The sequence below is a fragment of the Pomacea canaliculata genome, linkage group LG5 (genome assembly GCF_003073045.1).
Source record: "Pomacea canaliculata isolate SZHN2017 linkage group LG5, ASM307304v1, whole genome shotgun sequence".
Classification (NCBI taxonomy): domain Eukaryota; kingdom Metazoa; phylum Mollusca; class Gastropoda; order Architaenioglossa; family Ampullariidae; genus Pomacea; species Pomacea canaliculata.
The window spans coordinates 26,125,938-26,149,898 of record NC_037594.1 but is presented as its reverse complement, the minus strand read 5'-3'; the positions used below and the strand labels follow the sequence as shown (position 1 = coordinate 26,149,898).

The 23,961-nt window shown below is 37.7% G+C and overlaps 3 protein-coding genes across 6 annotated transcripts; 1 reads left to right on the top strand and 2 right to left on the bottom strand.

The window, feature by feature from the left end:
• Positions 1–11: 11 nt before the first annotated feature.
• Positions 12–1,888, top strand: LOC112564687 (neuferricin-like). Its single transcript, XM_025239687.1, has one exon. The coding sequence runs from the start codon at positions 85–87 to the stop codon at positions 952–954; it is 870 nt and encodes a 289-aa protein (XP_025095472.1). The 5' UTR covers positions 12–84; the 3' UTR covers positions 955–1,888.
• A 187-nt stretch (positions 1,889–2,075) lies between these two features.
• Positions 2,076–22,219, bottom strand: LOC112564685 (solute carrier family 28 member 3-like). Of its 4 annotated transcripts, none has more exons than XM_025239684.1 (13): positions 22,193–22,219; positions 13,092–13,265; positions 12,321–12,436; positions 10,748–10,986; positions 9,721–9,862; positions 9,121–9,312; positions 8,079–8,240; positions 7,368–7,493; positions 6,457–6,587; positions 5,956–6,124; positions 5,679–5,861; positions 4,267–4,447; positions 2,076–4,031 (listed from the first exon to the last, which is right to left on the bottom strand). In XM_025239684.1, the coding sequence occupies exons 2-13, from the start codon at positions 13,258–13,260 to the stop codon at positions 3,904–3,906; spliced, it is 1,938 nt and encodes a 645-aa protein (XP_025095469.1). In that variant the 5' UTR covers positions 13,261–13,265; positions 22,193–22,219; the 3' UTR covers positions 2,076–3,903. The 4 variants fall into 4 exon arrangements, with proteins under 4 accessions (XP_025095469.1, XP_025095466.1, XP_025095468.1 ...); XM_025239681.1 differs by lacking the exon at positions 22,193–22,219 and adding an exon at positions 20,468–20,713; XM_025239683.1 differs by lacking the exon at positions 22,193–22,219 and adding an exon at positions 20,190–20,325.
• On the bottom strand, positions 15,317–19,599 carry LOC112564684. Its single transcript, XM_025239680.1, has 2 exons — positions 19,051–19,599; positions 15,317–18,176 (listed from the first exon to the last, which is right to left on the bottom strand). The coding sequence occupies exons 1-2, from the start codon at positions 19,064–19,066 to the stop codon at positions 15,652–15,654; spliced, it is 2,541 nt and encodes an 846-aa protein (XP_025095465.1). The 5' UTR covers positions 19,067–19,599; the 3' UTR covers positions 15,317–15,651.
• Positions 22,220–23,961: the final 1,742 nt, after the last annotated feature.

Sequence of the window (23,961 nt, the reverse complement as noted above, 5' to 3'; positions counted from 1 at the left end):
CTCTCTTTTCTTTATGAGAGTAGCTTTCTCTTTACTTGATGTTGACGGATGTGATGGTGTTGTGTTTCAAAACATATTTTTTCAATGGGGCGCGTCATTTTATTGACTTCCCTTGCAGTTTGTATTCTCTCTCTAGCATTTAAATTGAATTTGTTAACACCGTTTTATTACAAACTTGGACAGTTTGTTCCTGACTGCATGAAAGATGCCGTGTCACGAATGCCCGTTTTTTCTGGATGGTTTCCGCATCCATCTCGATCCGAACGTCTGATGACACAAGAGGAACTTTCAAAATATACCGGAGAAGATGGAACGGATGTGTATTTGTCCATTTTAGGACATATTTATGATGTAACTAGGGGGCGAAAACATTACGGACCAGGTGGAGGCTATAGTTTTTTTGCCGGCCGAGATGCCTCCCGTGCTTTCGTTTCTGGAGATTTCGAAAATGGTTTGACAGACGATCTCAGTGAATTGACCAATGATAACATCCTGTCTCTTGAGGATTGGAAAAAGTTTTACGACAAAGACTACATTTACATTGGGAAGCTGATTGGCACATTTTATACTGCGGAGGGAAAAGCAACTAAAGTGATAGAGGAGTACCAGAACAGTTTACTGCGGGCATTGGACGACAAAAAACGCCAAGAAGATATTGACAGGCAATTTCCACCTTGTAACTCAGAATGGAGTCAAGGTGGACATACCCGTGTTTGGTGCTCAAACCTTAGTGGTGGTATACAGAGATCCTGGGTTGGTGTACCAAGGCAGTTTAACCAGCCAGGGATGCCGAACAGCAGACCCCGATGTGTTTGTGTTAGAAACATTGGTCCACCATCCAATGAGATGAACAGCATGCTTCATACCAACAATGGTGACCTAGACAACCCCAATCTGAAACCTTATCCATTATGTGATACTCAGGCAGACTCTTGTGTTATCATTAATACCTGATCAATAGATAAAAGTTTATAAACTTTGTATAGTTCAAATTACTAAGTTTTCACCTTTCATTTTTTTTTCCTAGGATCATTTATTTTGGTTTTGATGCAAATATTTATTAATTTTAAAGGTGATGACCTATATTCCCTCAAAACATGTACAGTTATACACATCCATAGTTTTACTGTGAGCATCAGTCATGGACATAGCATTTCTAAGCGAAAAGAAGTTCCAAATGGACAAAATCCCATATTCAGCTACATGGTGTTGGCGAAGTGACAGCTATTTTACATGGAGAACAGCAGATAGCGTGAAACAGCAAAACCAAAATAGCAATCAAACCTGTACAAGACAGCCACTTACAGCAAGTGTTGGTTGCTTACATCAGCCAGGAAATGTTCCTGCTAAAATGCTAATTTAAGTTCCTGCATCCATAAAACAGATTTTTTTTTACCATGTTTATATATAGAGTTGTCTTCCAATGTTACTTTTGAATGTGTTGCAGGGTGAGTAAATTGTATTTATTAGTTTTTCCCAGAGCTAAGATACTAAGAATCCATTCTCTTGAGCCTTCATTTCTGATCAAAGAGTGAGAGTATTTTTCGTGTCCTTGAAGGGGAATGCACAGTGTGCACAAAACAGCACCTTGTTTGTTCTATTAATAGGATAAGTGTTTCTGGACATCAAAAGTTGGGGTGCCCCATCTGCATCGAACAGAATTCAGAGCGTAAACAGGAGGACCTATCTTGAACACTAGGAATGTGACTTTGCTTCACCACATCTCTGTGAAACAATTCCGTATATGCAAGAAAAAGACGGACACATTTCTGGTGAGGGAGTGAGGAAGCAAGTGTGTAATGATTAGTTTTATTGGTGAGTGGGTGCTTGTGGGAAGTTTTTTAATTATTTTTTGTTATTAAATGCTGACAGGGCCTGTAAAGGCAAAGCTGTCTTGTATTTTGTGGAAGAGCCTATAGATACCAGCACATGCACGAGAGTGAACATCAGATGCACGACTTGTCTAGTGTATTATCGACAGTAAAAACCATCATATTTCCAAATGCTTCATTATCTAGTGATTCTATCATCTATAGTCAGACTGATATTAACATCAGAGACAATGAAAAAGGCAATTTTCCACTCACATAATAAATAGTAGTAAATTTTATTGTAAAGGTTTGTTTCCATACATCCATATACATGTAAATGCTTTCTACCTTTCCCCAAAATTTAAAGGAATGGTCAGGAATACAAATTGAATATCTTATGCACCACAGTTAAATCTTTTTTTTTAAGGATAACATGAATATATTAATAGACTTGCATTAATTACATGACTGCAATACCTCTAATGCAAGAAGCTTTGACAAGACCCAATTGTCCCACTATTTATTGCCGTTATAGTAGACAACAGCACAAATAACAACACATGTATCAACTAAAATTTCTTGTGGTATCTAGGAAAAATAAATCTCCCTAGATGAACAATAGGTATGAGCACCAAAGCACACAGTTGATTTCATACTGTTGAACACTTTTAAAAGCTTGTCAGGAAGATATTGCAGCAGACACAGTGGTAGTAAGCACTAGAATAGCGCTTGTCTGGATATATCAAAAATATAAAGGAAAATTTTGATTTTAATACCATATAAAAATGAATATTGAAAGCTTATGAATATTTTTTAAAAAAACACACCTTACCATAATGTAAATAATGAACACAATCATATATTAGCAATTATTATGACACTTGTGAAATGTAAACATGATTTAAAACCTTCATAACTGTCTGGTGCAAATTCTTAAGATTATTATTGTGTATTTAGGATGTCAGTAAACTGTTTCCAGGTCTAGAGCTGATGACATATCAGTAGTCACGGAACACTGCCACAGTCATTGTAGACCCAGAAGCAGTTTTGCACAAAGCATAAACTGTCATGGTGTTGGGATTTTCCTAACTGCAGTGTTACAATCTGCAAATGGAATCTAGTGCCCTTGTGAAAAACTTGTATATAATCCACTGGTCAAAGTGATTGTACAGTGTCACCGGTAGGATATAGCATTTTGGAATCATGGCATAATGCAGCAAAACAAGCCTTTTTTCAGATTTCCCCCCATTCAATAGCAAGTCCATACATGTGAAAAGTGTTTGCCAATATAAAAAAATCTAATTCAATAACTGTATATAAATATGTGTAAGTAAAATATTTTTAATTATGTAAAGCTTTACTACAACTTTAATAAAAGCTGTTACTGACTAGAAAGTAAAATGCTTCAATGACTTAAACCAGTCTGCTTGTCAAAACTGTTTCTTCAAACAGTTTTGCATCCACAATGCCCTTAAATTATGACTACATTAATGTATACATACACTGCTCCCTTCCTTCCACATGGAGGAACAAGCACATGAATACACTCAACAACATTTTCTGATGGATCATGGCTTCTGAAAAATGTCACGTTTTAGAACCCATCACTAAAATCTGGTCTCAGTTTTGATTATGATGTAATTTTCATAAATCTTTAACCCAGTTTCTGAACATTTTCATCTGCATAAAAATGGAAAGTCTAGGAAGACTGCCTCTTTGTGATATTTATAAACTGAGCTTACTTGCATGATAACATACCATCTCAAAATGCATTTTGCTACAAAGTCTAAACATAAGGAATGTCTTTGCACTGAAAAAAGTTTTGGCATTCTCTTCTTTCATCTTTGGCAGTTACTTGCATGAAGATATACAATAAGTCTTCAAGTTGGAAGTTGTTCAGCTATTAAATTATTTGTATAAGCAACAAACTGATACACATCAATTTCACCCAGTTTTACTGGTCCAGCTTCATACATTACCAAGCACAAAAAAGAAAATAAGCAAAATCTTGCTGCCTGTTTATATACAGTGAAAGCCAAAGCACCTTTTTTTTCTCCAGTCTTCCAAACCTAAAATGCATATCGTTTTTATATTACGTTGTCAGTATGGTACTGATGGTGGAGGAAATTAGGTGACCAGCTTGAGTAAAGTTTTCAGTCGCACTTTGACTTGCATTGCATGAGGTTTGATGATCCCATGGGGGCTCTACAACCAGCAACCCTATAGGAAAAAAAGAAAATGATCAAGACTAGTGACTGCATCCATTCTTTGCATTCATAAAGTCTTATGCACAGAGCAGCGAGGGCTTTGATTGTTTCATCCCCACTAGATCTTTAAAGTTTGATTACAATCCTTTACAAGATTTTCATCTCTTAAATCTCAAGACTATGCGTAACCTTTTAAATGCTTGTTTTGAGCTAAAACACTTTGTTATCAAAGCAAAATGTGTCCTTACCAGCAATGGAGGCCGTAATCAAGCAGACAACAACTCCCCCACAAAGGGCTCTGAATACAATCTGTGCCATGTCCTTCACCCTGTCTGGTGCCATTGGTCCAAGACCCCCCAGCATGATGCCAATGGAACTCAGGTTGGCAAATCCACACAATGCATAAGTAGCTATGGTCACTGATCGTTGCTGTATAAAAATATTGTTTGAGAAGGTTTTGATGTCTGGATAATAATTCTTTCAAACATTTCATACTGCATACAAGGGTGGTTTAAAAGGTTCTAAGCCTCACCCAAAAGGAGTAGCAGAAACAAGACATTTACACAATTTTTCTATGTAATCCCCCTTGACATTAATGTACTTAGTCTAATGGTGCTTAAATATTGCAATCCCATCACTGAGGATGGTAGTGTCTTGGTCCATGAAAAACTCCTCCATATGACTTCATCATTATTTCCAAAATGGCAACCACATACATGGGATTTGAGTTTAGGAAACAGGTAGAAGTCTGGTGAGTAAAAGGGCTGGGGTATTAACTGGAACCCTCAGGGGAAGAGGAGAGTTGGGAGACCAAAGTAGACTTGGAAAGGAACAGCAGAGAGCGAGGCAAAGGACATCGAAACCACATGGGCCCAACTGAAGGGGGCTGCCCAAAACCAGGTCCGCTGGCGAGGTGTTGTTACGGCCCTATGATCCTCAAAGGAGCAACAAGGAATAAAATACTAAAGCGGCTGGGGTAGCAATTCAAAGCCACAGTTGGCTGTTTCAGCAGCTGCAATCTGAGCAGAGTGAACAGGCGCTTTATTCTGGAGCTGCCCTCTGTATTTTGAATTAATTGCTTCCTTCAGTGGTGTTAATTCTAAGGCATAGTACTATCCATTGATAGCTTTTCCCTTTTCCATGTAGTCTATCATGATTACGCCTTCTGTCATGAACCACGCTGGTTCAAGGCCAGAATAACAGGGCAGAGGCCAGGTAGGTAATTATAGGTGGGCAGCGGAACATCAATAACATCTATTTGCTTAGTTTATCTTATAATCTTTTCCTTCCACTATCCAAATAACAAGCAAATCACCAATACTTAATTACTAAATTCCATACTGCACCCACTCTCATGCATTGACTTGCACTCAAACTCTAACCCTTGCACCATGTGTCTCTTGTGATACAGAGGGCCTTCTGATGCTTTTATAATAAAGTCATCAAAGTGGGCAGATCGGTCCCTGGACCTTTAAGGTATAACTTGTCAGAGCTACTTGGCATCTGTAAAAATACCTTACCAACTCTGAGGTTATTTAAAGCTCAGCTTTTTGAGGATCAAAGTTTTATGCAAACACATTAATCTTAATGCAGTAAAATCAACAGCTAAACCATGTCATCCGCTACACTATTGGCTAAAAAGCATGCAGAAAGCACTCACAGAGAGAAAGGGTTGGTCAGGAATGCACTCTTTTTTAGCCTTGATGAGCTCAGCCAGCTTCTTATATGCAACAAACTCATTCAGAAACGTTTTGAGGCCAACCATCTCAGCCACCTCTCCAGCATCTTCCCACCGAACACCCATCAGATAAACAACGGGCATCAGCAGATAGCGGCATATTTTCTGAAACAGGAATTGCATTAACATCACTCAAGGATAATGACAGATAAAGGAGACAAGAACCAGAAATATCAATTCAGATTTCAGTGGAACTCACCTGAAAAGACAAGTCAGGATAACAGATAAATGCACCAAACCATCCCATGGCAGCATTAACAAATGCCAGCAGAGCAATGAATGCAATGAGGTTGGCTGCAACATTTGCCACCAAGGCTATGGACAGTGAAGCACCTGCAGCAGCAGCTTCTAACAGGTTCCTGTACTCTCTGCAGAGAACATGTTAAAACAAGCTCTTCTTAAGTTCCTGACATCATGATCTTGCTCACATAGGTCAGACTAAAGAAGTACAAATCTTTATATTTCTATACAATAAATGGCAAAGTATTTTATGAAAATTTGTATATTCACTATAAAAGTAATCCCAACACAGTGCAAATTTATATTCTACAAGAATGTGTCCAACTATCATGACAAGAAGCATTCCCAACACATGCAAATGAACTCTTTATTTTTCCCTTTTTTCCCTTGATTTTTACCTTTGAGCTTGAAGATTCTAAACATGAATAAATGTAGATGAACTGAAAAGATAAAATATTACCTCTTAGTTTGTACTATAACATTCACTTGTGAGATTTTACTCTTCTTTGTTTCTGGATACAACAGCTTGGAAACAGCCAGGGCGCAGGGTGCATTCATGACCGAGGCACATAACAGATGTTCTGGTGGAATCTTAAGAATTAAACATATCTTATTTAACTCTATGGTGCAGAAAGTGAAAGAGTTAAAGGTGATCATAAAAGATTTGTATTCTATATGACCTGAAAAATACTTAATACTACATTTTCCAATTATTATCATAACTTTAAAAGTTCATGGCATTTCTTGTTAGCCAGCATCATACAGATTTTATGCTACTCCTCCTAAAAAAATGGCCACAATAATCAAGATAGATGCTGATTACCTAGTGCACACCAAGTTAATATATTTGTATACACTATCCATAAGCCATGTTAAGTAAATATACTTTTGAATGCAATGTTGCATCTAATTAATATGTGCAATCTACAAGTTACAAAGACCTGTGCAAAAACAAATGGCCATCTACAATGAAAGAGCAGAGTGGAAATAGGAACTGGTACCTAACCTTTTAAATGTTCCCTCACAATTATCATATTTTAGTGTTTTATAATTGCATTTCAAGACAGTTTCAATAAACAACATAAAACTGCTCTTACAATTTTAGGCCAAGCACAAGAATATAATGAAAAATGTCTCACAAAAAATCCAGCTGACAAAGTTTATAAAGACTATTTTTATTAGCCAAGCTACATTAAGTGATCAATATGCATCAAATTGTATTACATACATATATATATATACACCCAATTTTTTTTTTCTTTCATAAGGAAAACATGAATAGCTTAATTATTGGCTGGTAAAGTCAAGTGATAATGGTCCAATTTTCAGAAAGGCTTACAAGTCTCAACCGCAGAAGTTTAGAAAACTCACTCCAAACTGGATATATGCTGCCAGAACACCCCCTGCAATGGTGGCAAACCCTCCAACCATGACAGTATGGAGTTCAGACTTGGTCATTAGTGGCAAGAAGGGTCTGATCATGATAGGTGCTTCTGTCTGGAATCAAACATTAACATTAAGTAACATTAATGTTTCCAAATCGTTATATGGAAGACGTAAAAAATATAAGCTGTTTGTGGTAACATTTAACATGAACTGCAACTCATTTCTGTGAAATATCAAAATTTCTGTGTTTAGCCTCTACAAACTGGGACTTCACGATTCCCTCCTCCATGTTAATTCACCTACATCCCACAAATATCCTAAGTTAGAATCTTACTAATATGGCCTGCTAAGTTTTTTAAAAGAAAAAGGTATTAACTCTTAATATCCTGGTGATATGTGAGATGAATAGAGTACAACATTAAGAAACCAAAGCCCAAATGTCTACTTCCTTTATCCCTGCTAATTGATCTTTGGACCACAGAAGTTTTCCAGCCATTGGTCTAAGAGTGATTTGAACTCATGACCTGCTTTGAGATCAAGACCACTAACCATGCAACTATAATTTGTGACACTAAAAGTAGTCAAACTTACAAATGTCTATAACTTATTAGGTTAGTTGCTGCACCAAGTTCATTAAACTTACTGTACAGTGAACTGAAATTTAAATATTATTTCTGGGTGAAAAGGTATTTTTACCAGACCAACAAAAATGTTGGCAGCTGCGCAAAGAGACTCCGCTGCTGTTGTGCCCAGTGTGAAATGCATGACAAATGCCATTTTGCTGATGATGGCTTGCATGATGCCCAAGTGATACAATATTGTAGTGACACAGCTGAAGAACACCATAACAGGCAACACCTGCCAAAAGACAAATGAAACCTTTGCAAGAACCTTCAGTGACTAAAAATAGAAGAGATTGTGGTGTGTGTTGCTTCCATTTAATTGTTCGAACACAATCATGATCGATGCTTTGGAAGTCCAAGAAGAGTGTATAATATTTACCAATATTCTGTAGCTTTGCTTACAGAAATTTTGAAACTTTTTACTCTAATCGATCATTTAAGAAACTCTTGCATTCACATGCAGAATCTATTGTCTATGGAGCCAGAGTTCCTTTAGTCTCTGAATTTTGTTCCTTAAAATATTTTACTAGCTGTGAAGGGAGTAGGGGAGAACAGGCAAGCTGTGTTATTTCATACAGTTCTCAGTCAAAATGAGGCTAAAATTCTTCACTGGACTAAAGACTGATGATAAAATAGATACATCATGATAGCATGAAAACAACAGTCAATCTGTCACCTAAAATGCAATAATTAGCATGAAACCAATATGTAAATGGCAATGTGTTTAGTTGTATGTTCATATAAGAAGTATGGGATGCCTATATCTGAAGTAATGTGTTGGTTTACACTTCCCCTGAACAATACAACATCATATACTGTGAATTAGATATAATTAAAAATGAAATAAACTATTGATCTGAAGCAGGAGCAAGCCTTTTCTGCCTTAAAAATGTCTAGAGGACAAACAAAAATCTCTGTGGTTAAACTGCTGGCAACCAAGGCATGCGCACTGACTGGTTTAAAAATTATATGTGGCACAGTGTAATAACACTGAGACAAGTGTAGTCTCAAATAACTTACTCTCAAAAAGCTTACAGATTACATGTTACACAAAGATTACAGGACTACTTTTTTTACAAAAATATTTCTTGCAACATAAGTGAAAACAGTCAAACCTGCATTACAAAGAAGTGATCACGATATTTTTCCCCAAAGACAAAAACTGATCCGCTATCTGTGTATGACAGAAACTTCTGTGCTCCTTCACCAATGGTTTTGAACACCTTGTAGCCCACATCCCACTTGAGAATCAGAGTAGCAAAGTAGAACTGCAGAATGAAGCCACCGATCACTGGCCGCCAGTTCACCTAAAAGCATGTAATAGAAGCATGACCATATTAACTGTTTTTGCACTCTCTCTTCTCCCTCAGGGGTTTCTCACACAAAAATTTTCAGTAATTCTTGTACATATACTCCTTCTTCTTGTTTTATTGTGCCTTTTTTTCTAGTCACATTGAGATTTTGGTTTCTTTTTTGCATGGGGTTCGAGGGCTAGATGTAAAAAAGCATATTTGTTTATTCTATTACCCTCTGCAATAAAGTCTTACTTATTCTCTTTCACTGTTTTAAAACAAGATATAAAAACGACAAGCAAAATTTTTTCGCTCCTGTAAATAGTATTACATAGCTGGAAAAAATGCAAAGGGAAAAAGTCAAAAGCTGATTAAACAGGTTGCGAAAGTTAAGAAATATTTAAACACTTTGAACAATCTCACCTTGCTTGGAAAGGCAGAAGATATGAGAAGCAAAGAAATGAAAATGGCTAGACCAGCTAAGGACAGGAGGTTCTCTGGGTTCTTGTACACGGTGCTAATGATGATGACAACAATACCTGCTACAGGCAGCAGGACTGCAACCCTTAAAGGGATTGTAAAGGCAAAAAATAAAACTGCTTAGAATCTCGTAAAGAGTAGGATCAGCTTGAATCTTGTCTATTTTCATGTCTGTTTATGTAGAAAAAGTTGAATGTTTTACATGATGTTGTGTTTAATATGATAAATTACACAGAACTTTCATTTGTTGCAACAAGTCTCGTCCTCCAATGACGTCAACTTGATCCCAGTGTGAGCTGATGAAATGATATGGTTGAACATTGTTCACAGCGATCTTGATTGGTATCATGCACTAATCCAGCTAACAGTACACCACCGATCACTTGAGTTTAAATCCTAACAATGACCGACACTTCCTCTCCCTTGCTGACATTACATTAGTACAACCTCTTTCACTCATTCTCCCATCAGTTGTCTCACCTGGTCATCCACCACAGGTTCAGCTAAAAGCTGCTAACTTCTTGTTTAAAGATCCACCTATATGCAACATTTTTCAACTGAATTTGCTTAGATGATTTTTTTTAATTTTAATTTAAAAAGCATAAAAGTCCATAGCGTAGTGGCTATTTAGTAGCAAACTAAAAGAGCCAGTCAAATGAAACATAAAGGATGCTGGGCTCATATTTGAGATATTGAGAATGTTATTTAGGATTATCTATGTTGAATGTGTCTTTGAAGTCTGTGCATGTATTTGCATATATGGAAGGAGTCATTTTTGGGGAGTAAATATAATAGTGCGAGTAGTGGGTGGGCGTGTGTGGTTGACATCTGCCAAGCAGGTATATAGCAGCCATCATCAAGACATGTTCCTTGTGCAATGTTACTTAGGAAATAAATGAATTCTTTTTCTTCGTAATCATTCTAACAACAAAGGTACATCTTAAACAAGTTACATATGATTACAACTTACCACCGCAGAATTTCCCAGTGATTGTTGACAGCTTGGTGAATGGGTTTCACCACTTTTGATAAAAATTTGTTGCCGAAGTGGGTCCACATGAATGACACTGACACCAAAAAAAGAGCTGCACATGTTAATGCAACTAGCGGTGTCAAATTAGGCCTCTGAAGACAATGATAAATTTGGTGAAACACAATAGCAGTGATGAAGTATGCTGCATATATTCCCACCACCATACCTAGAAACACCTGAAAATAAACGTCATAACATTTAATTAAAAGATATAGCAAACAGGATATTCTGTATTACTTGAACTATTTCAATATTGTACTTTAAAAAAATCAGTAGTATAGAAATTATGTCAAACCAAACTCATCAACTTGTGTCTGTTGTAATATTTACATGTCTGCATTATCTCTTCCACTCAGCATAAGGAACAAGTCTTTGAATAAGGATGTCTCGGATATGTTGTTTATCTCTCTTTTGAGCTCAGTTAGAAGTGTCTTGAAAATGAGTGTTTCTATCAAAGAGTCTGATTTCCTTTGCTCTCTACACAGATATTCCTGTCTTAGTCAAAAGTGCTTTCTGCAAAATAGCTTAAAGTTTGTGGTTAGTGCCTCTTACACATCACATGGGAGACTGTGGTCTCTTTTTGCACTTATCTGCAAAGTAATCTCATATAGCTGCACTTTCAAGTTTCCTATTCATGTCAAGTTCATTCTAGGATGGGTATTCTCAAAATCCACTGATGGTCAGTGAACATTATCAGTTATTACTACCACTTACAGATTTTGCACTCCATATTAAATTACAATGCTGGATAAATCTAAGCTTTTAGGTAATACTAGGCATATTTAATTCTTTTGCTAGATATTAACATATCCATGATATTCTGACAGTTTTTAATTCCAGTTAAAGCCATGAATGTCACCAAGCAATTTTCCTTCAGTAATATTTACAAAAGATTACAATTTTTATAGTCTTCATTGAATTGGTGATAAAGTTCAGCTTCCTAGGTTGGTATGACGGTCCATGTCAGAAACAACTAGGTGCTCAGTAAGCTGGTTAATGTGTGTAGAAAGGCAATCAACATTCAGGAAAAAGTTTCTTTCCATTTAATGGCAAGGAGTTACCCGCTCCTTACATCAGGTTGTAGACTGTCAAGTGGCAGGGAAAAAAAGAAAAGTTCATTTCTTCACATGTGTGTGTGCATCCATGATGATGTATGTGAGAGATTGAGTGTGTCTAGATGTACAAAGGTTAAGTATGAATTTATAATTATGATTAATGTTGATACATTTTAATTTTAATGTTATATGTTATAACCAGTTCTTCTATCCACATATAGTGAACAAAAAATGAACACTGGAAATTATATTTCATTTTTCCATGGTTATCATTTTTTGCCTTTTTTTTTACTTGTACATGTTCTGTAGCAAAATACATGTGTATTCTTCTCACTAAACATGTATTTTGTGTGAGACAGAGTGTGCATATATATGTATGTGGTATATGCATGTGTGAATATGGGAGAGAGTGTTCATCTCCATGCAAACATACTACTATGAAAAGCAAACCTCACCATCTTTAAGATCGATGAATTTTTTGAGACAAAGTCAGTAACAGCAGAGTGAATGGAATCGATACAGGAGTTGGAACTTGTCCTTCCTGCATCTTCATCATCTGATTCTGATTCCCCTAACAAAAACAAACTGCTTTCAATGAGTCTGGCATATCCTGAAATTTTTGGGTAAAATGTAATACATCTTATATTTTCTCTCTAAACACCTTTCCTTTCAGAGCCAGTGCTATGGGGGTTGGGGAGCAATGGTAACTGACCAAGGCCCCACACTTGATGGGGGCCCTGCACTAAGTGCACCGTCGGGATGAGAGTCCGTAATTTTGTATTGCCCTGCTACGTATGTTGTGCTGGCTTCCAAAGGCCCCACAATTTTATTTGCTCAAGGCCTTGCTACCCCTTAGCACCAGTTCTGTTTCCTTTCATAATACAGACTTGTTTCTTTTTGATCCCTCTCTTCTGCTCTTACAAGCTTTGTATTTATGTAGATTTTAATTATTTCTGAATTTTTTTCATGGATTGTGCTGGACTGGCAGCTTCCATCGAATGTAAAAAACAATCTTATCCCAGGCAAAACTTTCACAAGTATATCTCTATTTAGGTCTCACAGCTAAGCAAAAAACACACACACACACAAAAGTAAGGAGCAAAGGGTGTAGGTTAATGAAAAAACAGGTATGTCCAAGTGTTTTAACAAAAATGTCTCATATTAAATCTACCACTAATTACATTAAAACTTCTCAAAATACAAAGACTCTAATAAATGTCACTCACCTCCTAATATAATTCTAACATGATTGATTTCACCATCAGGGGTGTCTCCATTTTTTGATTCCAACAAGTTCTCACTCTCTGGCTTCACCTTATCAAGTTCTATATTGGCTACAGGATCTTCAGGAGCGACAGACCCTAGGGCTGGCGTTCTTCGTGTCAGCGACATCATTTAATCTAAAGAGACAGATAGCACAAGTGAAAAAAAAATTAAATAGTGTAAATGCTTAAATGGAGAGCATGTGATACAACAGAAATGACAGTTTAAACATAAAAAAAAGAAACTGACAACCTTCTGATTCTCTCTCCTTCCAAGAAAGAACACTTTGTAGTGTAAGATATGCCTTGTGATATGACATGCCTTAAGATAAGACAAAAACTGTATACAGCTCACAACTGCTCAATAAATGTACACCCCCTTATCTCCATCCCCCTTCCCATCATCCATGCATAAGAACTCTGTGGCAGAACATCAATTTAAATAGGTCAAGATAATCTCTGATGACTAACCTCTTACCCCTTAAAATAAAATTTCCAAATACCTTTTCATAATGCAGACAGATATAGTAGAAGGCTGCCTTTTTAAAACGTGAAGTGATTAACTACACTTCTTTAAAACAGCAGTAAACTCTGTAAAGTGACTCTGGCCTGGCAAAGAGCTAAGAAACTGACTTTTGGATACATCAATACCCTCAAGAAGGTGAAAGGCCTTCTTTTTATGCTTACTTATATCTATTGCTTATACCTTCATGTTTACACTTTCATAGCAAATTCACAATATGAAATCATATATTAAACTTTATGACATGTTTACTAGTATCTGCACTAGTTATTTTGATACCTTAGCATTTCCTCGTGAATTTGAATTTATGGTGGGACAAAAATAATTGAGACAAGAAGTGCTATTACACTAATCTCTGTAGTTATGTGCAGTTTTGCACTTGTATTCTTCCTAAGCATGCACGCCTTGCCGTATACAAAATAATGGCGTCCAAGATCACTTCTTTAGTTTTAATGTCAATCTGTGCGTCTGTATGTGAGCTATGATTGTGTGTGTGTGTGTACATGCAAGTGTGTCTATTTTCTGAATATTTCTGCACGTGCTGTCCGTGATCAGGACAAGAATAAATTAAATGACCAAAGGCCGGGCCATCAGACAGATGCATTATCTGCAACTGCAACTGCATCCAACACCTTGAGATTGGTACATCACGAACTTACACGTCCATGGTTACATTTTATCCTGCAGGGAATCTTGTTATCTTCTATTGGCACTGTGCATTATGCGTGTTGATGCTGTCGCAATCTCGCATTCACAAAGATAACAAAGCAGGCTAATAATACAATTACCTTTTTTTGTATTATGAGAACCAGTTCTGAAATTAAGTACCAGTCTGATCAGAGCTGAATGAGTTTGTCTGCACCCACGTGTTACCCACGTGAGGTAACAGCTTGACAAGCATGTTGCATTAGAGGTCAGCATCCCAACCTACTTGCGTCTACATGCAGCACCCTCACTTCTTCCCCTATGGTTGTTTGGATCACGTGGTAACCCCGCTCATACGTAAAATCGTCCTACATGTTTTGCTACATCTGGGTCGCAAAAGAAAGTGTATTTTATCAACAGCATACAGCTATAAATGTCCTCTGCCTGCAATGCCCCATCATATAGTATACGGTTTCTAATTAAAAAGCTTGAAAATCTGTTACAGTGCGTGTTGCAGTTAAATGTCGGATTTCCACAGGTCATAGTGACACCAATGTGACCGACTCAGCCAATCAGAAGCCAGGTTGAAGTGCATCTGTCACATGACTGGGAAATATGATCGAGGGCTTGAGATAATTAATGTAGATGATTTTGATGAGCATCAAACTTCATTGTTCATTAGGATAAAGAAAACATTGATAATTTTTACTACCATCACAGTATAGGTACCAATCGAGGGATTATGTATACACTAGGTATGTAGAAGTTACAGAAAGAGAGAAAGGAGGGAAGCAATGTCAGCAACAGACCTACAGAGAGTGAAAGGAAAAGAGGGAGAAGTAAACCTACAAAAAATATTGAAGGGGAAATGGCAAAGCAAGTGAGATAACTGCACCGTGAATGAAACCAGAGATATTTTATCGCCCTCTTCACTCAAAACTTCGCCTGAAGAGCATCAAGATCAATCTGAGCAAACACAGCAACCCCAATAAATGCATTTTAAATATTAGAATCCACCACAAACGAATACATTCCTTTATTATAACATGTAGTCTTATAGCACCATATATGCAGACAAGTTGTTGGTTTTATTTACAAATAAAAGTTCTGATTGATTGGATAATAGTACGTGTCACGTCACGCGCACCAGCACTCTCACGCACGCGCTGACGTCTACGTGCTCTTTTCACTCCACAAAATAAACGACAGTCCTGTCAACATTAAATAACAAGATACACCAGTAAAACTTAAACTAACACTGCACGCTCTCTTTCGTGCTACCTCACGAGCAACTGTGTCCGTCTTGTCCGATGTTAAACTTTGACTACTGTGCGGCTTGAAATACCGTGATGCTCTTCAATCATGACTAGACGGCTTGTTCAGCTTTATTGCTGGCCTTCCCTTTGTAGGAACATGTATGTCTTGTGTGTCAAAGGCTTTGCCTGCTGGAGAAGTATGTTCTACTTCTGTGCATTGCATACCCTTGGCAACCTTTAGGGCATCATTTAAACGCTCAGAAACAAAGTGGATGATTTCAAGGTCCGATGCAGTGTTTAGAAGACCAACCAACTCCTCTATTTTTGCCAAGGCAGCTGTACGCATTTTTTCAATATCACTGTTCTCTGTGGCTCTAGAGGTGCCCTGACAGTTAAGAGATGAAAAGAAATTTGGGTCATCTGTCTCATTCTGGTCTGGATCTGCATCTGAATAAAGATCAGACAAACCTACAAGCATGTGCACTGCATGAATATGCTTACATGGGACAGTGCGCATAAGATAATCTGGACATGTGCATGTATACATATGAATACAGACATTACATGAACTGCACAGTAATTTACACTGACAATCACTGACTTTTTTCACACTGTACTGATGCCCACTTATGATCTGACAAGGTATACACCATTCTCCACCAATAACAGTACTATCCACTATTCCAGTCAAATTTTTAGCATCTTTGTGCTGGTTTCTGATTTCTGTTAAGAAATTATTCACACTTCCCCTTTCTAAATTTACCAGCTTTTCCACCTCTTTGTCTCGAGCCAGTTTTAGAAGCACAATAAGTAAATGATCAACCCGTCTGTTCTGCTTTTTGTTGAAGTTGATGTCCCTTAAGACATGCCAAAACGCATCCCTAAACGTGTTAGCATTTGCACAAGAATTAGTCTGAAAACACCCAGCCCACAGAGAAATTCTGTCATCAAGCCCATAATTTGAGGAGAAGTATTCTAAATACTCTGGAGCTTTTTCTGTCAGGTATTTCAAAAAGTCCTGGACCATTTTCTGAAATATTGACTTTTTTGTTTCCTTCTGCATGATCTTTAAAAAGGCATATATTTCTAACATAATTTCCTTAGAAGGAATAACCTCATATAGTTTCCTTCGCCATCTCTTGTCAATAAGCCAAGAGCAACAAAGTCTTTTCTGTGGTTTTGAGAACACTTCACACCAGGCACTGTACAAGTTACTTTCTAAGTCACTCAAAAAAACATCAGTTGGAAAATCTTGGTCACAGGATGCTTTTAATGCAGTCAAAAAGACTTGAATTATTTCTGTATCCTTACGATTTGATATAGCCCACGCTACTGGTACAGCCTCCTCAGCACTATCAAGAACAAAAACTGTAGTGAGAAGGAGTTCGTCTTCTGCACTGCTGTAGGTGCAATCCATGAAAATGATTTTTGTACTAAATTTTTTCATTGTCTCTTTTTGGAAAGGAGTCTGCAGACAAAGGAGGAAATCACTGTCATGTAGGATGCCATGGGAAGCACCCTGTGCTTTATAAAATATCACAGGATTATTAGAGCTTTCCTTCAATTTGTGCACCCATAACTCCACACTCTGGCTGTCGTTTGCATGTTGCTGTGTATATAAAATGTTATACTGACTACTGATGTTATTAATGTCTCTTCCTGTCACCAAAGTGTCTTGGTCCTCATTTGAGATGCTGGTGCTAATATCATCTAGAATGTTATCTATCTTGTCTCCCTGAGTAAGCTTAGCAGCTATCATATTTCTCAAGTCATCTGGTATCTTTAAATACCCAAGCTGTACTCTGTGAGGTACATGGTCAAGGCAGTACTCAACATCAACTTTTCCATTACGTAGTCTTCTGCGAACTACCAGATATGAAGTGCACCTTCCACCAATTTTGCTTGAACCCTGGGCCTTTGTGGCTCGTTTTCGATTAGTAACAGCTCTATAAACACCTGAGCGACTGCAGTAGTAGTATGTAACTGTACATTTTATTTGTTTCTTATGTCCTGTCCCTTGGACATACTTTACTGAGTATGATCTTTCAGTTTCTTTTTTCCATTCATCAAAATCCTTCTCTGTTTTGAAAGTTCTGTATAACACTCTTTTCTCTTCATGATGAAATGACCGACAGTGCATAATCAGCTCTCGAACTTTTGTGTATTTAAAGTTTGGACACCTATCGCAATGGAATAAGTGAGAAGTTTCTGCTTTGTATCCTGGATGGCGAGTCTGCTTGTGCTGGTATAAGGACTGTCTGCAAGACAACTGTTTATGACAGCATGGACAGATATAACTTTTGGCTGGTTTTGGTTTTTTTGATTCAAATTCTGAATTCAGCTCACTCAAGCCTGGCAGTTGCTGGTCTGATGAGTTTATCTCTGGCTCACTGCATTTTCTTTTATTGGTATATGATGATGGCAATGCGTACATATGGTCAAAATCCTGTGAGCTTGTACCATGACTATTGTAAGTGGTTGATACTGGTTCTGGCTCTGGAGGAATGTGGGAATCAAGCAGGAGACTGGAGAGAACTTCAACTGGACGAGGAAAGTCATCTGGAAACCATCCTCTTTCATCGTCATATTCTTCTGAGTTCTGTGGTCTATTGGCAGGAGGATCCTCTGCAATAGAAAGATAAGAAGATGCAGACAGGCATGGCATAGCCTATAACGCTAACCATTTACATCCACTGCCTCTATGTCTCCAAAACACTCTACCTTATTTACTTTAATATACCTAAACATCAGTTGCTGAAGATGTAGATGAAACCAAGGACACATACCTCTGGACTGTCTGCAGATGAGTTTTTTTGTTTGTTTTTTTTTCATTAACTTCTATGCCGATTTCCCCATTTAACTATCTACATGAAGAGCAGCTTTGTAGTGTGTTAAGCTAATTGTTTATCTCCTCTAAATCGTGAGAAGTGGTGGCGACTGAACTTTACCAAAAATGAAAAAAAAGTTATCGAACACATACTGTGACTGTGATGTCACAAACATATATTGTCTTTAAAATAAATTAATATTTTTGCAAGTCAATGGTAAGTTAATATAATATTTTATATCATATGATATCACACCCTAGTACTACTACAACTATACACGATGTATTTTCTCTTATTCGAATTTCTTTTACTTTCTTCGATTGTTCAGAATACCTGCTCGGGGTATTTTGCTTCAAAAGACCAAAGAATGGGGTATCATCACCTCCCCGCCCATCATTTCTGGGATTCTTTTATTTAAAACAAAAATTAATTGCAATCAAATTCAATTCTGAAATAAAAGTTCTGCTTCGCTGCACTTCATTTGTGTGTGTGTAAGTCTCATGCAGTTATATTCTAGCGACTTGGAAAAAAACTATAAGACGCAGAAGTCCTATAGCATCGCTAGAACAAATGCATAAGAACCAACTCAATAAAGAAATGATATGTGTAATGCACAAATGACTGGAATAGGACAATTCAAACAAAGATAAGACAGACTGAAAAAAACTCACCTGAAGGTTGATTCATCACCAAGTAAAGATTAGTAAACCGAGTGGAATAAGGTGAAGCTATGTAGCGAAAACAACGTTACGTGCAGACCAGTCATCGAAAGCGCATACTAGGAACAGAGCTTGTACTTCCGTTTCCGTTTTGTATGCGCGCGCACACATATTATTCTGCTTACTTCAACTGTCGTCTGCTCGTGGTATCTCACTGCTACGCTAACTAAAGACCTTTGACAAAAAGATATCATTGAAATCAATGTTACAAACCGTCATTTTACATAAAAAAGGGTAAAGGTCATCCCATAACCTCTCCAGGTCTTCTAACCCTTTCTCGTGGCCAGCTTTACGTGAGGGTGGTGCCCTTCTCTCCCTTGCTGTCTTACCTTTACCAACCCTTGTACATAAGGTAAGATGAAAAGGTGGAGATTGTGCCACCAATCAACAGTTTTAAGAAAAGATTAGTTAATATTCATCAATTTGTTTTAGCTCGCGTTCTTAGAGTTCAGCGCGTGGGAACATTCGACTTCTTATTGAGGACAACGCACGACATTGATGTACGATTGTGTTTAACAATTAAGTTACCGAGATCGAAGTAGTACTGTTGCACAGCAATTTAGATTGCTACCAAGTGTTCCGAATGTTGTTGTCAATCAAGGCAGAAGTTGTGTGTCTTGACCTCTCTCCTTTTCCTATCATTTTTAAATTTGTCACAATTATCCCTTTTGTTCAACAAGAATTAATTTTGTTTCACTGCATGTGGAGGTGATCGAGTCAACAATTAATGTTAAAACAAATTCACATTGTCACTTTTGAACGCAGTACGAATGGAATAAAATGCCCCATTTTGCCACCAGAGTTTGCAAAGAAGATCAAACGAGCTTGACACAAAACTACTTTTAAAACAAGGCAAGTGAACACTAGCAGACGACGTATATTATGCGTTCCTTTATATATATATATGTTGCCAGGTCACCAGGCCGTCTTCCAAAGTCAATTCTGATCGAATTCTTTCTGTAACCATGGTTTCTTTTTTCCTTCCTGCCTTCCTTTCTTTTCCTTTCTTTCGTCTCGTGGAATATAATTATACATATATATAGAGAGAGTGTATAATTATAACATAACAAAACGTTTAATACAGTTCTTACCTTTGTAGATATATTTAAAAATAAGTACTTTTGAAATCGCTATAGCAGTCCCATCCAGTCTAACCCTGCGGATGTTAGTGAAGTGTGTCTATGTCACGCTGACCAGTAAAGGCTAGTACACAAGGACTGCAGTATATTGTCTAGCTGGACACTTTGACTGGTCCCTCCTCCCCCTTCTCTTTCCCAGCAATATAACGACAATTCATCACAGTGTATATCTTTAGCCTGACACTGGCGAGGAAAATGACATTAAAAGGAACATGCACAAATGTACTCACGTGACTCTGAAGTACCAATATCAATGTTTTCTTGGCGGTGGAAAAGGTCCTTAAATGCATATGATGGAGCCTCGTTTTTGCTCGATGTGAGTGCCACATCTGGCTCCAGTGACGTCATTGTCTAGCTCGGTATATGATTCAACAAGGGGTCATTGTACTTTCCTCTTTTTTTTTTTTTTTATCCAATCAGAGGAATTAAGCACTCTCAGCACTCTCAAGAGAGTGTGTGTGTGGAGCTGGAGGGAGGGGAGAGGAGAGTAGAATCACATTGGTGCGCATCCTGTTCACAATTTGGGACAAAAGACACGCACCACACAGTTATTAAACTTGCAGTCACTTTCACACTTAGAGTGTCATAGACGAGTGTGCGGCACATAGTAAAATTAATAACTAACAATTAACTAACAGTTATAACTTTTCCAGTTTTCTACATGTGAGAAAGTCAGTTGTCAACAATGGGAGCTGTGAGGGTTTTTTGGTTGTTGTTGTTTTTGTTGTTTTTTTTGCGTGTGTAATATTTTTCTTTGCATACTTTCACGAGACGTAAGTGCGGTGGTTTAAAGCACGAACTAAGTCATGATTTCATACACCAACATCTGGTTTGGAGGAGGCAATTACTGGTATATCCCATGGCCTTAGTAGGGGGTAAGGGAATTTTGTGGAAAATTATTGATATTATTATATAATTATTTTATAATATATAATAATCTAAATAATTTTCCACAAAAACTTCCTTATCCCTACTTTTGATTTCAACAAATTAAAAAATTAACAGCAGTTATTAGATTAGTCCTTGATAGTCACATTTGGTTTCTACAAAATGGTGGATAGGGGGTGGGGTGGACTTGGTAAGCGCATTTACCGGTGAACGGCATTACAGCAGCGAAAATAAATCCTTTCGCTGCAAATAGTCTGATGATGTTATTTTTAATGTGATTTGAATAGTGCTGACAAAACATCGCACTGGCTTACTTGTCGTCGTGTAACATTGCTGATGCAAGTTCTTCCTGTCGTGTTGCGAGGACAAAGACAACATTGAAACATATTTATGCAAATTCAAACGGTTTGCGAGGATGCTGAATTCAGGTCCCAGCCAGTCGGTGGTAAGGCTCTCTGTGTCACCGAAACAACAGCATATGGTCAACAGCTTTATAGCTACTGTGAAGTAAAATGGTGTGGCTGTCTCCCCTTCCATATCCGCCATTTACCTAGTATCAAATCTTTTAAACATATAATAAAAATACATCTCTTCTACCAGCACTACTTTCTCTCACTTCTAATGACTTCTCTGCCTCCCCCTCTCCCTCTGCAGATGAATGTAGCTCACTCTGTCGTTACTGCATTGTTTGCTACCCAATTCTTTGTCTTCTATGTTTGTCCTTTAGTCCTTAGTACTGTTGTTCATCCTAAATATCCCGTTGATGTTTTTGTCTCATGTGTTTTACCATGATCACGTGCTCTATAAATACGTTTAGTATTATTATTATTAGTGGTAATAGTGTAACAGGGCCGCCCTGTTCAGATATAGCGGGAGCTACGTCATGATAGGATTGACAGATGAGAGTAGAAAGAAGGGAGAGATGAAAGAAAAAGGAGCAACAGAAGGAAAATAGAGACATATATCTCACGAGTAATATCCAAAATACTTTAATAAATATCGATACTTAACATATAGAATCCCACCTAGCTATGCCAATAACAAGCACGTATAAAACCCCAACAAACCTGACAAGTTCCCTGTTTCTCCCTCTCTCTCTGCCCACCGACTAAAATCTTCTAGAACTTTGTTTGTCTGTTATTGTAAATATTTTTGTCACTCATGTTTTAAGTTATAATTTAAGTTATAATTAGGACGTCTGAGCATTTAAATGAAGTCTTTGAGTGGCTGATAATCACAGCAAAATATTTCATTAAGGTTTTCCCACAAAAAATACTTCTTTATTGTTTTTCATATCAGCAGTTACACTTGTTTGGCAAATGACACTAATTCAACATTTGAGCGCTGCCTATTTCACATAAACCTCAGTTTCTCTTAAATTAGGCCGTGATATATATTAGCTTAGGGAGAAAAGTGGTTCACGGTATGTTTCTAGGAAACTGGCCTTCGGCTTCAGGAACTGAACTCTCATTTCCGCCAACGGAAGTGGGCGTACAGATAAAATGGTGTAATCTAAGTACTGTTCTCAAATATGAAATATTGTTGTTGTTGTTGGATGGAAAGGGTTTCGCGCAAAGATTTGTGACACCTCGATCTCCACTCACACATTCCTCTTCCTCTCCCGTCTGCTGAGGTAGCGTCGTAGCGGTCATCAAAATATAACTCGTCTTGACCTGCCCGTGACCTCAGTATATTAGTCTGCGTTTACGTGACTCGGTCACAGATTTAAGAATTGCATGTTTACCTGTCGTCTGACCCATCATGTCCAGAAGTGTCGAGGTCTGGCAGATCTGAAAGTCACTGAAACAGCAAGCAGCGGCCCTTTGATTTTTATATTTCTACTGACATGGAATAGCTGCACTTGTTATGCTCCTTCTCAAACTGGTTGAGGTGGACAGCTCATCTTTCTCTCGTCAATAACGCGCACCTTAATTTAGTGATTATATATATACTATTTTGTCTATTTATGGCACAATCTAGGGAAATAACCCACAATAGAACCCTGCACACACCACAAAAAAAAACAAACAAAACAAAACTTGCATTCACACGCCCCAACACTGCAATATTGTAATATTGCCAGTTTGATGTTCATCGGATAACGGGCAACGTGCATACCATGCTTCGAGCGAAGGGGAGATACACATTGTGGTGATGTACAGGGTGATACCCGTGACTCTGTGCGCCCGCGGACAGGTGGAGGGGTACAGATAGATATTGCGGAGGTGCTTGCTCCCTCCAAGGACATGCATCTTTGATATATAGGTATGTGCTCCCCCTTCCCTATTTTGGAAAATCTTAAATTACATCATTGTTAAAATTTCCTCTAAGGTAGTAGATTATATTCATTTGTATCTACTGGTAACATATTATAGTGGGTAAAACGAACACTGAAATAAACATATATACCAATCAAATAAGTTTATAATCTTTTTTTTTCCTTAGAGGAAAAGGAGTACTGCAAAGTGTGAGTTGGACAGATCAAACTAATGGCTGTGCATATAATTACAGAGACACACTCGCGCTACTGAATGCTAGTCAGCTAAACTTTTTTTCTTTTAATTTTAGATTGCTACAAGACGTTAGCAGTAATGTAACAGATTGACACCCAAGGACAAGTCATCACGATGTGCTCGTGCACTCTGCTCGATTTGTATTTTATAAGATGTGATATCGACATCAACCCCAGCGTAGTCACGGAATTCAAATTATTTCTCTCAGCCATTACTAACCCCGTCACTCTAATACTTTAGCATACTCCAGCCTCTAGCTGCCCTTCCCGCCATGCTGCATCTGTTATCACACCCGAAACCACTTATAGTGTCTAGACTGGCAC

Coding starts and splice junctions, on each gene's coding strand:
- LOC112564687 (XM_025239687.1), top strand. CDS start 85: ATGGGGCGCGTCATTTTATTGACTTCCCTTGCAGTTTGTATTCTCTCT.
- LOC112564685 (XM_025239684.1), bottom strand. CDS start 13,260: ATGATGTCGCTGACACGAAGAACGCCAGCCCTAGGGTCTGTCGCTCCT. Junction 9,313..9,720: donor CTTCTGCCTTTCCAAGCAAG/GTGAGATTGTTC, acceptor ACATGCTTTTAG/GTGAACTGGCGGCCAGTGAT. Junction 4,032..4,266: donor GATTACGGCCTCCATTGCTG/GTAAGGACACAT, acceptor TTTTTCCTATAG/GGTTGCTGGTTGTAGAGCCC.